Source organism: Meleagris gallopavo, chromosome Z (genome assembly GCF_000146605.3).
Source record: "Meleagris gallopavo isolate NT-WF06-2002-E0010 breed Aviagen turkey brand Nicholas breeding stock chromosome Z, Turkey_5.1, whole genome shotgun sequence".
Lineage (NCBI taxonomy): Eukaryota > Metazoa > Chordata > Aves > Galliformes > Phasianidae > Meleagris > Meleagris gallopavo.
In genome coordinates, this window is record NC_015041.2 from 31,102,306 (window position 1) to 31,116,052 (window position 13,747).

General features: G+C 51.6%; 1 protein-coding gene across 1 annotated transcript; it reads right to left on the reverse strand.

Annotated features, from left to right (window-relative positions):
* Positions 1-1,421: 1,421 nt before the first annotated feature.
* On the reverse strand, positions 1,422-7,789 carry LOC104915044 (SUN domain-containing protein 3-like). The gene is made up of 10 exons (XM_019610490.2): positions 5,955-7,789; positions 5,781-5,848; positions 5,353-5,434; positions 4,648-4,715; positions 4,051-4,109; positions 3,671-3,755; positions 3,128-3,225; positions 2,375-2,536; positions 2,082-2,171; positions 1,422-1,639 (listed from the first exon to the last, which is right to left on the reverse strand). The coding sequence occupies exons 1-10, from the start codon at positions 6,080-6,082 to the stop codon at positions 1,520-1,522; spliced, it is 960 nt and encodes a 319-aa protein (XP_019466035.1). The 5' UTR covers positions 6,083-7,789; the 3' UTR covers positions 1,422-1,519.
* Positions 7,790-13,747: the final 5,958 nt, after the last annotated feature.

Here is a 13,747-nt window from a genome sequence, read left to right on the forward strand (position 1 = left end):
CAAACCAGGCATATACCATCAAGGCACTCACAAAACTGATGTCTGCCTACGAGACACCTCAAGTCATCGAGAGCGACCAAGGAACTCATTTTACCGGTGCACTGATACAACGCTGGGCAGAAGAAAATAACATCGAATGGCGATTCCGCCTGCCATATAATCCGACGGGGGCAGGCCTCATCAAACGTTATAATGGTATTCTTAAGGCTGCCCTGAAGACAGACTCCCAGTCCCTGCAGGGGTGGACAAAGAGACTGTATGAAACCTTGCGGGACCTGAATGAAAGACACCGAGATGGTAGACCCAGTGCCCTGAGAATGTTGCAGACAACATGGGCCACCCCACTTAGGATCCAAATTACAGGCACTGATCATCAGGTAAGACCCCTGATTGGTAATGAAAATAATCTTCTGCTCCCTGCCCCTGAGAATTTAGATCCTGGCACCCATAGAATAAAATGGCCATGGAAGGTGCAGGTAGGACCCAAGTAGAGTGGCCTACTTGCACCTTGGGGGAGACTGTTGGAGGTGGGAGGCTCAGTAGCCCCTCCAGTAATAGGTACTACTGATAGGCCTACTGATGTTGTGGTCAACACTCTGATTTTCATTGCTAAGGGGACTCCCATCATGTCCCTATGGCAGATCAGGACACCTCCTTTGGTGCCTGATATTATTATGCAGCCGCAAACATGCGGCCAGAAAGTGTGGTACACGCGGCCAGGACGTGCCCCTGTATAAGCAGAAGTGTTGACCCAGGATAGAAATACGGCCTGTACTTTGCTCTGGAGGGCAGACCTTCTCCTCTTGGTACCTCTGAAACATCTGTATTTCCCCCTGAGTCTTTGAGCCTTCAGGATCACCGGAAGGAATGAAACATCATCAAAACGTTCCAGTGTTACTGTCAGATCATGTGTAACACCTGGTGACGGTCTGCATGGGACTGATGGAACATAGGACGGACCGGCACCTCACGACCGCATGCCTCCAGTAACGTCATCGAGCGCTGGCCCATAGACGGATGTCAACTTTCATCGATCGTCACTCATCTTGAAATTTACCAACATGTGTCGCGATGAAACTGTATAAGCGTCGCGGTGTATTGGATCTCTGTATTAGGGAAAGCTCACCCTTTTAGTCAACCTAATCATTGGTTCATGCCGTGAAGGGGTGGAGTGTAGGGGGCTGCTGAATCATGGCCTGCACCTCTGATTAATCACCTGAGGCAAGCAATGAGTCAGCCACGGGAGCACAGGTGAAGGCAAATCAGCTGTGCTGCAGGAAGGGGTGGAGCCTGGCTCCACCTCTCCTTGACCCATTTAAGAGCTGACTGTCAGTGGGGAAGGATCTCTTTCTGGAGATCCGCTCCATTGGAGTTCATCTCGCGAGCCCGGGATAGGGTGAGTGACTTTCTCTCATTACTCCAATATAAATTATATTAGCCAAACTCCTGGATATATATACACCATCTGTATATCCATTGATTATACAGTCTTCGAATCCTTCCAAGTCCTTAGTCGGTGTCATTTTATTCCTGCGCTCTTGCCATGAACCTGCACCCGATAAATGCATGTGTGTCCTGCATTTCCCCAGTTGTTGAGTACGCTGAGCTTTATATGCCAGAAGGCTCTGGGGGTCTCAGTCTGCAAAAGAAAGAAGACAGGAGACTTCACTCTTGGCCCAGAAGCAACTGCCTCCGTGCACTTCCTTGTCAGCACGATGGTGCCTGCTTGGGGGCCAGCTCCCTCCTTGGCTGAGGAGGAGGCTTTTCTCTGCTTCCCTTCTCCCGAGCAGCCCCACTAAGGCCCCCTGTGCCCCAGCAGAGTCAACGTCTGGCCTGTGGGAGCAGGATGAGCAGTGGTGGAAGCCTGATGCCATGTGGTTCCTGAGGGTGTGGGGCCTAGCAGACTGCTTCATTCAGCTACCTCTGCCATGTCATGTGCTCTCAGCCCTCTGAACCTCAGCATGTTTCTTCTAGCTGGCGCTGGACCCCTGCCTTGGCACGGACTGCTCACGCTTCTCCTGCCACTGACTTGCTGCCAAAGTGGTCTGGAATGGTCTCCTGCCTGCGCGCAATGACTGTACCTGCAGTTCAAAGGTCTGGGACAGCTCTTCCCTGATATCGTAGGTGAATTTCCCAAGCAAAACTTTGTTCTCTCCTTTCTCATCCAGTCCCTACGAGATAAAGCACAGGGCAGCAGGTCAACCCGCGTGTCACACCTGGGCCGCCAGAGCTACAGCAGCTCCTCATGTGGTGGGGCTGAGTCTCCCCTTGAGCACCGCTCCAAGGAAGTACTGGTCCTCTTCTCCAGTATGTTCCCTAGCAGAAGCTGTTCTCTACAGCTACGTCCCAGCCCCATGTACCAGCAGACACTTACAAAGACAGCAAAATCACGGGGAGCGCTGCTGATGTGCCACAAGGTTGTGTCCACTGTGTGCTGCACAGTGACTGCAGTCGGCTGGACTTCTGTGGGCAAGTTGAAGACCATCTGACTCTGAGATGTTTTCACAGGCCAGCAGTATCCCGGGGAAATGTCCAGCTGAAAGCAGAGAGCAGGCAGTCATGAGGCCCGATCAGCCAAAAGCATAGGCAGCACTGAGCATGCGAGCTGCTTTGGTGCTGCAGACGGCAGGTAGGGAAGCAGACAGACATGCCCAGCTGTCTTGCTGGCATGGGAAAGGAAACTCTCCAAGTTCCCATGGAGAGGAAAATATCCATTATGAAACATGGGATACCCCACACCGGAGTCAGGGCTGTGAAGAAAGCTCCTGTTTTGCCCAGCAGTTCTGCATCGTACCCTGCCTCCAGCCCCTGCCCAACCCAAACAACAACGATCAGAGCTGACAAAGGCAAACAGGGTGGCCGAGGAGAAGATTCCTCACGCAGCCCTGAGCACGGATAGTGGGATGCAGGATGTAGCAGCACAGCTCAGCCCAGGTCAGCCTGCTTTCAGAGGAATACCATTGGTTTCTTGTAAGCCAAGCCCCGAGGGAGGCCTCAGGAGCCAGGCATGTGAGGAGCACCATGGGCTTGAGCAGTGATCAGAGGGGTTGGAAGGGAGAGTCCCTGGGGCTTCCCCCAGCTTGACAGGAGGGAACAAAAGCAGCACAGAGGATCTCTGCCACCATACCTGCTTAAAGGTCTCCAGCACATTTGGAGCGCACAGGAACCAAGCCACCCTGCAGCGCCACGCAGACCTGGATGATCTATGCAGGTCTATGGAGATCCCTGAATTGAGAAGAGAGCAGATGAGTGCCGGGGCCCAGTGTCTCAGCACCTAGTCGGCTCGGGCTATCTCTAAGGCTGCCTGCTGACAGCATCCCTGTCTCAAGTGCACAGAGATGAGGTCTGCGGACAGTGGCAGGCAGCAAGGCCCTGTGCGAAGGGCAGCAGGCTCAAGTCAAGGCCGCACTGCGTGGGGAGAGCTCAGGACAACCTGGACCTGGTTTCAGTCCCTGAGAAATCTCAGCAAAGCGCAGTAACTCCTGTCAGGGGCGTGCCAGGGGCACCATTGCCGGGAGCGAGGGCATGAGGGGGCTGAGCCGCTGAGCACAAGGGAGTCATGCTGCCACAGTGATTTAGGCCAGGTGATTTACTCTCATCCGGCTCTTCCTCCTTTGGCAGCGCTGAGCATAAGCCCAGCGTAACAAGACGTGCCTGTCTGGGTCCATACCTGCACTTTTCAGAGCCCAGTCAGACTTTGTGAAGCAATTTCCCCGAGGTCTCACAGGCACTGCCTCTTTCAAGTCCTGGACTTCCTGGGGAAGACAGAATACAGTGCAGGAGATGAGCACGTTGGACCACTCCATTCCGTGTCAGAGCCAAGGAACTTTCTCAGGAAGCGTCAGAAAGCAAAACATAGGCCTCGTGTGCAGGGGCCCTCAGACTCTTCATCGGGAAAAATTAAGGGCTGGACACTTGTTTTTGTGTCCCCCGCCATAGTATGGGCCTGGGCACCAGTTGTCCACCTCCACTCGTTCCAGATGAACTGTGCCAGGGTGGGCACAGACGTCCTCTGTGGGAATTCCCTGTCCCTCAGTAATCGTCACTGACCTGCAAGAAATCCTTTGTCAACGATACTCTTGCCAGCGAGAATCCACAGTAGGCACCAGCTGTCATTTGAAACACAGAAAGTTATTTCACTATGGTTTCTAAGGATTGCCATAGTCCCACTGTCTCCCCCCCAAACCAAGGTGCAAGATATTCCCTGAGGAAGTGGAGGACTGGGGCAGAGAGCACATGGCTGCAAGAAAGGACCCTCTTCTCCAACCCTGACTGTAAAGCACAAAGGCTTTGTGCTCCTGCTGCCTCTCCCTGCCTGACAGCGAGCCTGGAAGGACAGGCAGCCTCCCTGCATAGCCTTGGCTGGGCAGAGCACCACTCTTACACTGGCTGGTATAAAGGACGAAGGCTACGGGGCTGTGGGAGCTCCAGCACAACAGCGTCCAAAGGGCAAGCTGTGAAATGGCTCTGCATTGGCTCTCGAGCCAGGTGGGATCTGTGTATGAACAGCGTCTCCGGAGCTCCCCGAGCGGCAGAAGTGGGAAGTGCGAAGGGCCCCGCGGGTGCTCCAGCGGGTGCTCCAGCGCCTGCCCACGCGCTGGAGGTCCCATCTGGCGTTTGTACTGCTGGCAGCAGGCAAATACTCACTGAGAGCACACAGAAAGACCAGGAAAAGCAGCACGTAGAGCCCGGACTCCTTTTTGGCCATCTCTTGCCTGAAAAAGAAGGAGTCGCGGTGTTGGCAGCGCTCAGGGCTTGAGGCAGACCTCTTCTTAGGGGTATCTCCTCTTACAGGCTGCGAAGCAGCAAGGTGGGGAGTCCGCTGCTGGCAAAGAACAGCCAACAGAGCAGCCCCCAGAAGGAGTGGGGCTTCCCTCAGCTACCTCCAGCACCACAGGCAAAACATGCCAAAACCTGGTTCCAAGAGCACCTTCAGGAAGGGCACTGAAGTAAGCCAGGGAAGAAAGCAGACCCAGCAAGAGAGAGCGGTGGCTCGTGGGAACTTCTTGCTGGGGGCTTGACTTCTCTTTTGCTGAGGAGTCAAATCTCCTTCTACTGGAGATGAAGAAACACCTCCTGCTTTGAGGTGTCCTCCACAGGCAGGCTGCAGCCGTCTACTCCTGGCCTCCTTTAGCTCCTGCTGCCTGGCACCCTCACATCCCAGCCAGAGGTTTGGATGAGAAGGTTTGAGCCGTGTCAGGTGCGTGGACTGGGGCTTTGCTCCCATTCCCTCCTGAGCTGCTGCTGGCAGGAACCAAGTTCTTTCTCCTGGTGGGTAGCACCGCCAGCCTGGCCTGCCCACCCCGACCCACAGAAACCCCCAATACCACATCACGCAGGTGCTGTACTCACAGAGTGGAGATGCTTGTGCGAAAGCGTTTGTTGAGGGAGACCACGGTCTGAGAGTTTCTCAGGTAATTTATGATGTTCGACCCTGGCAAAGAAAGGGGAGAAAGAAAAGCTCGAGCACGTCCTCAAGGCATACCAGGCAGGACCATGTCAGACTCTCTAAGAAGGGCTGCGAGCCAGTCCAGATCACAGCAGAGGCAGGGACAGGGGCAGGGCTGTGGTTGCATCCTGGGGAAGGGGCAGCTGAGTGCATCCTGCGAGTGGGACACTGAGGGCTGGCAAGGATCACCTAGTAGGTACGCCATGACGGCATGCTCAGGGATGGAGGTCAGCCTTCGCGTTGCTGCCCCGGCTCCTGTAGTACTGTGGTGCCCCTTGCTGACCAAAACGTTCCCCAGAAACCTGGTGGAGCAAAGCACCTCTCGACTTACCCACATTGTATGCAGCAGAGCTTCTGCATCTGGCTGGCCCCGCCTGGGCCACCGGAGAGGGGGTGCAGCTGTGGAGGAAAATGAAAAGCCCTGCTGTGCACCATCGCCACACCACGGGAGCCGTGGCCAGCAGGACCGACCAGCTTGGAGGCCCCGGCCACAAAAGACATCTACCTGTTTTCTGGGAGCTGGCTGCTCTCCATTTCTGCTCCTCTCAAGTTGCTGCCAGCTCTTCTCACCCTCACCCTTTCAGGAGGCGTCTGTGCCCCTCTTGATCTCTGGGGAGACTTTCTCCTCCTCATGCTGTGGAGGAATCAAGCTTTCCCCCTCTCAGTGTCCCCTTCAGCAGCAGAAACGTCTGCGCAGAGGAAGGCCACTGAGCAACAAGCCCAAAACCGATCGGCAGGAGAAGTGCACCTGCCCCAAGCACACAGCCACCAGGACACCACCACGAGCTCCTTCCACACGTGTTGGCAGCCACGGCCTACAGTGCCAGGTGGCAGCTCGGTGGGGCAGACTGTGGCACCCAGTCCAGACGTCACAAAGGCCTGGGCCTGCACAGTGTCAACTCATGCCTCTGACCTCACAAGCGGGGCTAGGGGTCAGCAGGGTTGGGAGGTGGGAGGCCCCGCCGGTTTCATGGTACGTCTGCCCTTGACAGCCCTGGTGGGCCCAGCTAATTGTAGCCCAAAACTCGTGAGCCTCACTATCTCTATCACCAGATATCTCCACGGTGTGCTGTCATGGGTTTTATCTGCGTTGCAGAAAAGGGATCGGCTTGGATCCTGTGTGTGGGGAGAACAGCACCACGGTAGTTTGATGAGTTCCCGCAGAAACCCTTTTTTACTCTTATTATTAAATCTCGGCCTGACTTTGAACTCCTGAGTATTCCAGTCGTATATTGTGAGAAATTTGAGTAACGTCGTGAGATGTACTGGTACAAACCAGTTCTATAGTTTGAATGCCAGGCAGAGGCGAAGCCTAACTCTGAGAAGTTGTGCCAGCATGCCGTAGCAGGTAAAAACTAAAGAAGAAGAGGAGGAGAACGTGGAGGGGCTAACCAAGCAGTGAACAGGGACGGGACATCAGCTGAGGGAATGAGGAGCCTCGCACAGGCTGTGAGGCTGGAAGTCCTCGGCCTGGGAGGGAATGGGAGAAAATATGCACTGGGAAGTAGTAAATTGTTGTGTAAATAGTAGTAGACTGATGTGTCACTCTGATCTGGTGCACCCTTGTCAAGTTCGTCCGCTTTTGTAAATGCGTGAAAGGAACTGTAATTCCTAGCAAATTTCACCTAAACCCAAACTACTGAATACAAGCATTTCTCACCAGATGAACACACACACGTGTGCCACATCTCAACCAGCAGTGCTTGGCAAGAGGTGAGTGGCGGGGGTCAGCAGGGAAGTCCCATGGGCAGCCCACACGATCAATGCCCTGCCCAATGCTCTGCTCATCCCAACCTCTTTCCCAAAGTACAGGATCACTTTTGTCACAGCGCCATTCTCCGCAGACAGGCAAGTTACCTCCTTCCTCAGGAACTGAATCTCTTGCGCTTGTTCGCTCACCAGAGAGGGCAAGTTTCTGCAGACACACAAGTCAGAGAGCTGCCCAGCCCCTGACGAGCACTCAGAGCTCACAGATGAGCAGACACACAGCCACTCCTTTGGGTCTCCCTTTCTTTGCAAGCTTAGGGGAGCCTCCCATCACCTCCACATTTAGCAAAAGGCAGAGAGGGAAAAGTACGAGGCCTGGGGACTGTGCAAAGCAGCGCAAATGGCAAGAGCTCATCTGCCACTATCCCACCGAGAGAGCTGCAGGTCAGATGGGGGGCTCTTACCATAAGCTCATCAGGTATGGAGCAGTCTGTGACGACAGTGCCTGCAAGGGAAAGACTTACCATTGGAGCACCAGTCACTGCTGGGAGCAGGAAGATGGGTGCATGTGCCCTACAGATGTCCTTTGTGGGAATTTCTTGTCTTTCACAGAATCACACGGAATCACAGAATGGCCAGGGTTGGAAGGGACCTCAAGGATCATGAATCTCCAACCCCCTACCACATGCAGGGCCCCCAACCTCCTCATTTAATACTAGACCAGGCTGCCCAGGCCCCTATCCAATCTGGCCTTGAACACCTGCAGGAACGGGGCATCCACAACCTCTCTGGGCAGCCTGTTCCAGTATCTCACCACTCTAACCTTGACAGTGACAACTGACTGCCATAATCCCAGTGTCTCCTCCCAGACAAGGGTGAAAAACCTGGCGGACGGGTCAGAGAGCACATGGCTGCAAGCAGGGTCCCTTTTCATTTGCTTGGGAGCTTGTCACAGCCCTGGTCTCCAGGTGCATTCAGCACCCAGCAGCTACCCTAACTTTCCCTTCTCTCACTAACAGTTGCTATCATCCCCAGGCTCCTCTAGCTGGGAGAGAGATCTTCCCATCCCTCTTTTTCCAAATAGCCATTCAGTCATAGAATCTATTATTCTATTCTATTAGTCTGTTCTATTCTTTTCTATGGCTTTATCTATGAATATTCTATTCCACTCTTTTCTATCTATGAGTCTACGATTCTATCACTACCACACCTTGTAAAAAGCTGGTCTCCCTCCTGCATAGATGCTCCCCTGAAGTACTGGAAGGCCGCAACGAGGTCTCCCCACAGCCATTCCTTCTCCAGGCTGAAGAAGCCCAGCTCCCTCAGCCTCTCTTCATACGACACGTGCTCCCACCCTCTAATCACCTTCCCAGCCTCTGTGCCCACTCCAGCAGCTCCACATCTTCATTATTCACCAAGTCATAACCGTGCGTGAACAGAACGAGGCGAGGATCATACGTGGAGCAAAAAGCACTCTGACAAACTGATGGCAGTGACTCTTGCTTCAGCTTCCTTATACACAACCAACCTATAAGCTAAAATCTAAAGTATGCAGTACGTGACCACTGCAAAGACAGAGTTACGGCACAGAAGTCTAGATGAACCCACACTAAACACATACAGCTGGAACCAAAAATGTTTTGATGACAACAAATTCTCTCTAGCTGAGTAAAGGTAAACTCTTGCCATGAATCTGATAAAAAAGTTAGGCAAAAGAGTCCATCTCCCTGCTAGTGTGTTATGGCTTTACACACGTATCAGGTGTGCAAACAACCAATTAGAAATGCTTCTTGTTAAAGGCACTTACTGTTTTCAAATACTTTAAGTTTAGTTCTGTTGCATTGAGAAGTTTATCTCCTATATCATATTTTCATAGAACAGCCCAAATTGGCAGCATTAATAAAAGAGGAAAAAAATTTTTCCTGTTAAGGTATGAAAACATCAACAACTAACGCAAACTTTAAAACAGGATTTGGTCCTCTCAAAACAGGCAACAGCGTTCAGGCGATAGTGATTTCTTTTCTTAGATGCTAACAACATAGTATATCCCCAAAAAACAAAGCCTTCCAGTTTCAGCCTATGGATATGTCTAAGTTGTGCAGCACACCTGCTAATTATCCCCAACAAAAAATACATCTATCCTATGCTGAACTAATTCACTGAAATAATTTATGCAGTGTGTGCTTGATTTGGCAAGGTATTGTTTCATAAATTGCAATTCTACAAAACTAACAAAAAAAGTGCTACAGATATTTCTTGGAAAAGAGATTTGAGAGTCCTCAACTGAGCAGCAGCAAAGATAACTATTATAACTTACTCTTTAAGCATGGAATTTAAAAAAAATAATGACAACTTCCTTTATGATACTTAAGGATTGTCATCTTACTTATAAAAACTACAGACTGACTAGGAATTTTTTATGCTTAAAGAGGAGCAGGAACAAGCTGTAGGCTCAAGGGCATTTCCAAGGGACTGTGTTCAGGAGATGGAGAGGTGGATGGAGGAGATAAGAGTCCCATGTTCCACTCTCCCCATACGCCTTGCTGCCTCAAGCCCTTTTCTTGCGGGCCCTCAGCACATGACACACCCAGAGAGGTCTCACCCAAGAGGGCAAGGGGCTGCAGATTGTCCTGGTCACCTTCGTTCTGCAGGAAGCATAAGGAGAATCATGCTAAGAGGTGGGTGTGGCCAGGAACATGGCAGAGCTGGAGCAAAGGGGCCAGGCTGCTGGCTTCAGCAGTTGCAAGGCTGAGTAGAGAATGCTAGGGAAAGGGGGGAACCTGCAGCAGTGAGGCTGCTCCTTCTCCCCACTCTAGCACTTTGGGTTGGGAGCATCGCCTTTTTCTGATTTCTGTGCCCTCCTATCTGATTTCTGGAGAATTTGTGTAGATAGGTCATACTCTCTGAAGTGATTGGCTTCCATGCAGGCATGCTCTGCCAAACGGTGGGAGGCCACAATGGGAGAGGTGGACCTGAAATCCAGCAGATCCTGGAATGAGGCAGGAGACATCAGAAGGTGCCAGGAGCTCTCAGTCTGTTGGAAATATCCAGATAATTTATCAGGATGTTATCTCTGATAAAGCAGATTTTATTCACAGGTGCAGTGGTGGGCATCCTGCAAGCAGGAGCGCACACAGAAAACAGCGTTACATCTTTTATGCCCTGTTGCTTGATGCTTACCTCTTTCTCCCCTGATTCCTCATTGGCTGAGGACTTCAGGTTCACAATCTTCCCAACGCTCAACTAAACATATGGATACTGGATAAACATAAATTTTTGCTAGCTAAGCATATATTGCTAATTATTTAACTTCTAACATTTGTTCGCTCGATACTTGGCCATTATTTCTGGACACCTGCTCATTCTTGGATACAGATAAGTTTGGAAGGAGGATAGAGGGGAGCATCTTGATGACTGCCTATTGCATCCCAACCTACTCAGGGAGCAAGACAATCCAGCCTTGTGTGGAAGCCCTGGCTTCTTTGATGTTTGTTAAATCTGTTGTTCTTTTGCTGAGGGTCTCTCATCCAAACAGAATAACCTTACAATCTGCTTGCTAGTCCATAATACTATAGCCATACTATTTGCAACATTTAAAAACTATTGCAGTTTTGCAAGCAAGAATTAATCACACCATTCAATTACTATATTTCTAAAGTGGTGCTACTAACATATATGGTATTTCTGCTTTTTCCCATCAGCCATTTTTAAGGACAAGTTACGAAACACAAATACACTGTGCTCTACTTCTCCAGATCCGTTCCTCCTTTTCAATATCTAATGGAGAAACAACATTTCATTCCTAAAAGTCCTCATGAGATCAGCTGAGGAGGTATGAATGAGGCCAGGAACAGTGGTGAGACACCCCCACATGTATGTAGGCAGCCTCCAGGAAATGAGTGACTGGCAGCATGGGAACAGAGCAGGCAAAGAAGACTGGAATGGCAGGATGTGGGCAGCAGTGGGTGAGAGGGCAGGTAGGGAGTAGGAAGGGTAGTACACAGGGAGGGCACGAGGCAGCTGCTTCGTCTCTTCGGAAAGCTGCAAGAAGACATCTTTCTATACTGAATCAATATAGTGACCACCCCCTGTAGTCAGAGGCTGAAGCAGAAATCCAAACTGGAGGGCCATAACCTTGCTGTTCAAGTGCATGGACCCAGGCAGAACTCCAGAGGAGCAACAGAGCTGCCCAGAACTTCCATTGCAGGGAACTCCAGAATCTGGAAGTGCCCCTACAGCCTTAGGGCAGAGGGGGCAATTAGTGCAAGTGTGCCCAGCTCGGCGAACTTACTGAGCAAGTGGCCAGATTGCATGAAGAAATCACCAGGCTGAGATGTACCCAGCAGCCAAAAAGAGAGTGATGCCTGGAGTCATGCAGTGACACAGGCAGACCAACAGCCTGAGGAGATCAGCTTCAGGGCAGGTAAGCCTTTACTGAAAGCCAAAAAAAAAAAAAAAAAGCAGACAAAAGCTCATTTGGGGACTCTTTGAAGCCAGCTAAAGTGCTTCACTTGAGTGGGGGGCAGCTGGCAACTTGTGGGCAGGCTGCTGAGGTAGCATGGGTGTAGCCAGTGCTGCCCACCCTTGACCTCGACCTTGACCTTGGTTAGGCCTCCAAGCAGTCTCAGGGTGGGTGGATGTTACACAGTGCAAACAAAGCAAAGGATGGATGGGATCAGCTGCTTCAGAGCCTGCCCAGCTCTGCACCAACTCCCATAGGAGACCAGCTCACCTATTGGCAGTCTGCAAGAAAACAAACCTACCATGGTCTCCACTAGACAGAGAGCTCACTCAAAAAACACTGCGCCGACCCAGATGGAGGGCCTGTCCAGAGATGTGTCTGTTCAGGGCTCTGGCTGCAGTGGGTGCCTGGGCTTGCAGATGCTAGGGGAGGGCAGCAGGGAGACTGTCTGCTCTCAGCTGGAAGGTCTGCTCATCATAGTGGTTAAGTTCAAGGAGGAGGTGGAGAGACTAAGTAGCATCAGGGCGTGTGAGCAGGAGATTGATTGGTGGGGTAGTGCCCTGGGTGTCCCCAGAGTGTGCTGGAGTCCTTGCCCTGTCATTTATTGGGCTGAGGTGGGGGACCAAAAAGATGAAGAGGGTTGAAAGAGAGCCCAAGTTAGCATGACGGGCAACCTACCTCACTTCCCCTGGGGCTCTTCCATTGTAGGTTTGAGGCTCTGGATCGTGAGAGAGAGGTAGGTGAGCTTGTGGTGGAAAACCCATCTACAAGCTCAAATAGGAAGAGGCAACTGATACCATGCCTCAAGACTGCCTCTGATAAGAAAGAAAGAAGGGTAATTATAGTAGGCAATTCCCTTTGAGAGGAACAGAGGGCCCAGTATGCAGAGCTGACCCTCATGGTAGGAAAGTCTGCAGTCTGCCTGGAGCGTGGATCAGGGATATCACCAGGACACTCCCCAGCCTGGTGCGCTCGACAGTCTGCTACCCACTACTGATGTGATACTGACTTTTGAATGAGGATATGGGACAGAATAGAAGGATCCAGTCCATAAACGCTTGGCTACCAGACTGATGCTACAGGCAGGGCTTTGATAATGGCTGGTTTAATAGTAGCACATGGGAAAGGTTTATCTCACGGGGGCATCACGGTTCCGGGATGGGAATTAGCGGGGCTCATCTGGAGACCTTTAAACTAGATTCAAAGGGGGATGGGGCTGTAACTGGGCTTGCACTGGTGGGACAGTGGGAGGCCTACCACCCCCCTGAGTGAAATCTGCATGCTCAGCACACTCCCCAAAATGCCTCTACAACAATGCACGCAGCATGGGGAGTAAGCAGGAGGAGTTAGACATCTGTATTCAGTCAGGAGATTATAACCTGGTGGCAATTACAGAGACATGGTGGGACAGCTCACGTGACTGGAACGTGGTCGTGGATGGCTAAGTCCTTCTCGGGAAAGACAGGCTAGCTAGGTGAGGTGGTGGAGTTGCTCTTTCCATGAGAGAGCAACTGCAGTGTATTGAGTACTGTCCAGGAACTGATGAGGAGCAGGTTGAGAGTTTGTGGGTGAGGAGTAAGGGGCAGGCTGGCATGGGTGATACTGTCGTGGGTGTCTATTACAGGCCACCCAATCAGGACAAGGAGGTTGATGACGCCCTCTACAGGCAGCTGATAGCAACTTCACAATTAAAGGCCCTGGTCATCATGGGGGAATTACGCCGGTGTTTGCTGAATGGCCTACTCAGCCAACCATTCACAGTCCAGGAGGTTCCTCCAGTGCGTTAATGATAAGCGCCGGATGCAAATGGTGGGTGAGCCAACTAGGTGAGGGGCACTCTGCAGCATCCAGAGAAAGCCACAAAGATGGTCAGAGGGCTGGACTGCCTATCCTACAAAGAAAGACTATGGGGAATGGGATTTTCAGCCTACAGAAGGCTTCAGGGAAACTTCACTGTGGCATTTCAGTGCTTAAAGAGAGTTTACTAAAAATATGGCAGGCCCGGCGTTTTATATAGTCAGACAGTGACAGGACAAGGGTGAATCATTTTAAGCCAAAGCAAGGCAGATTTAGAATAGATGTTAGTAAGAAAAATTGCACTGAGAGGAACAGGCTGCCCAGAGAAGCTG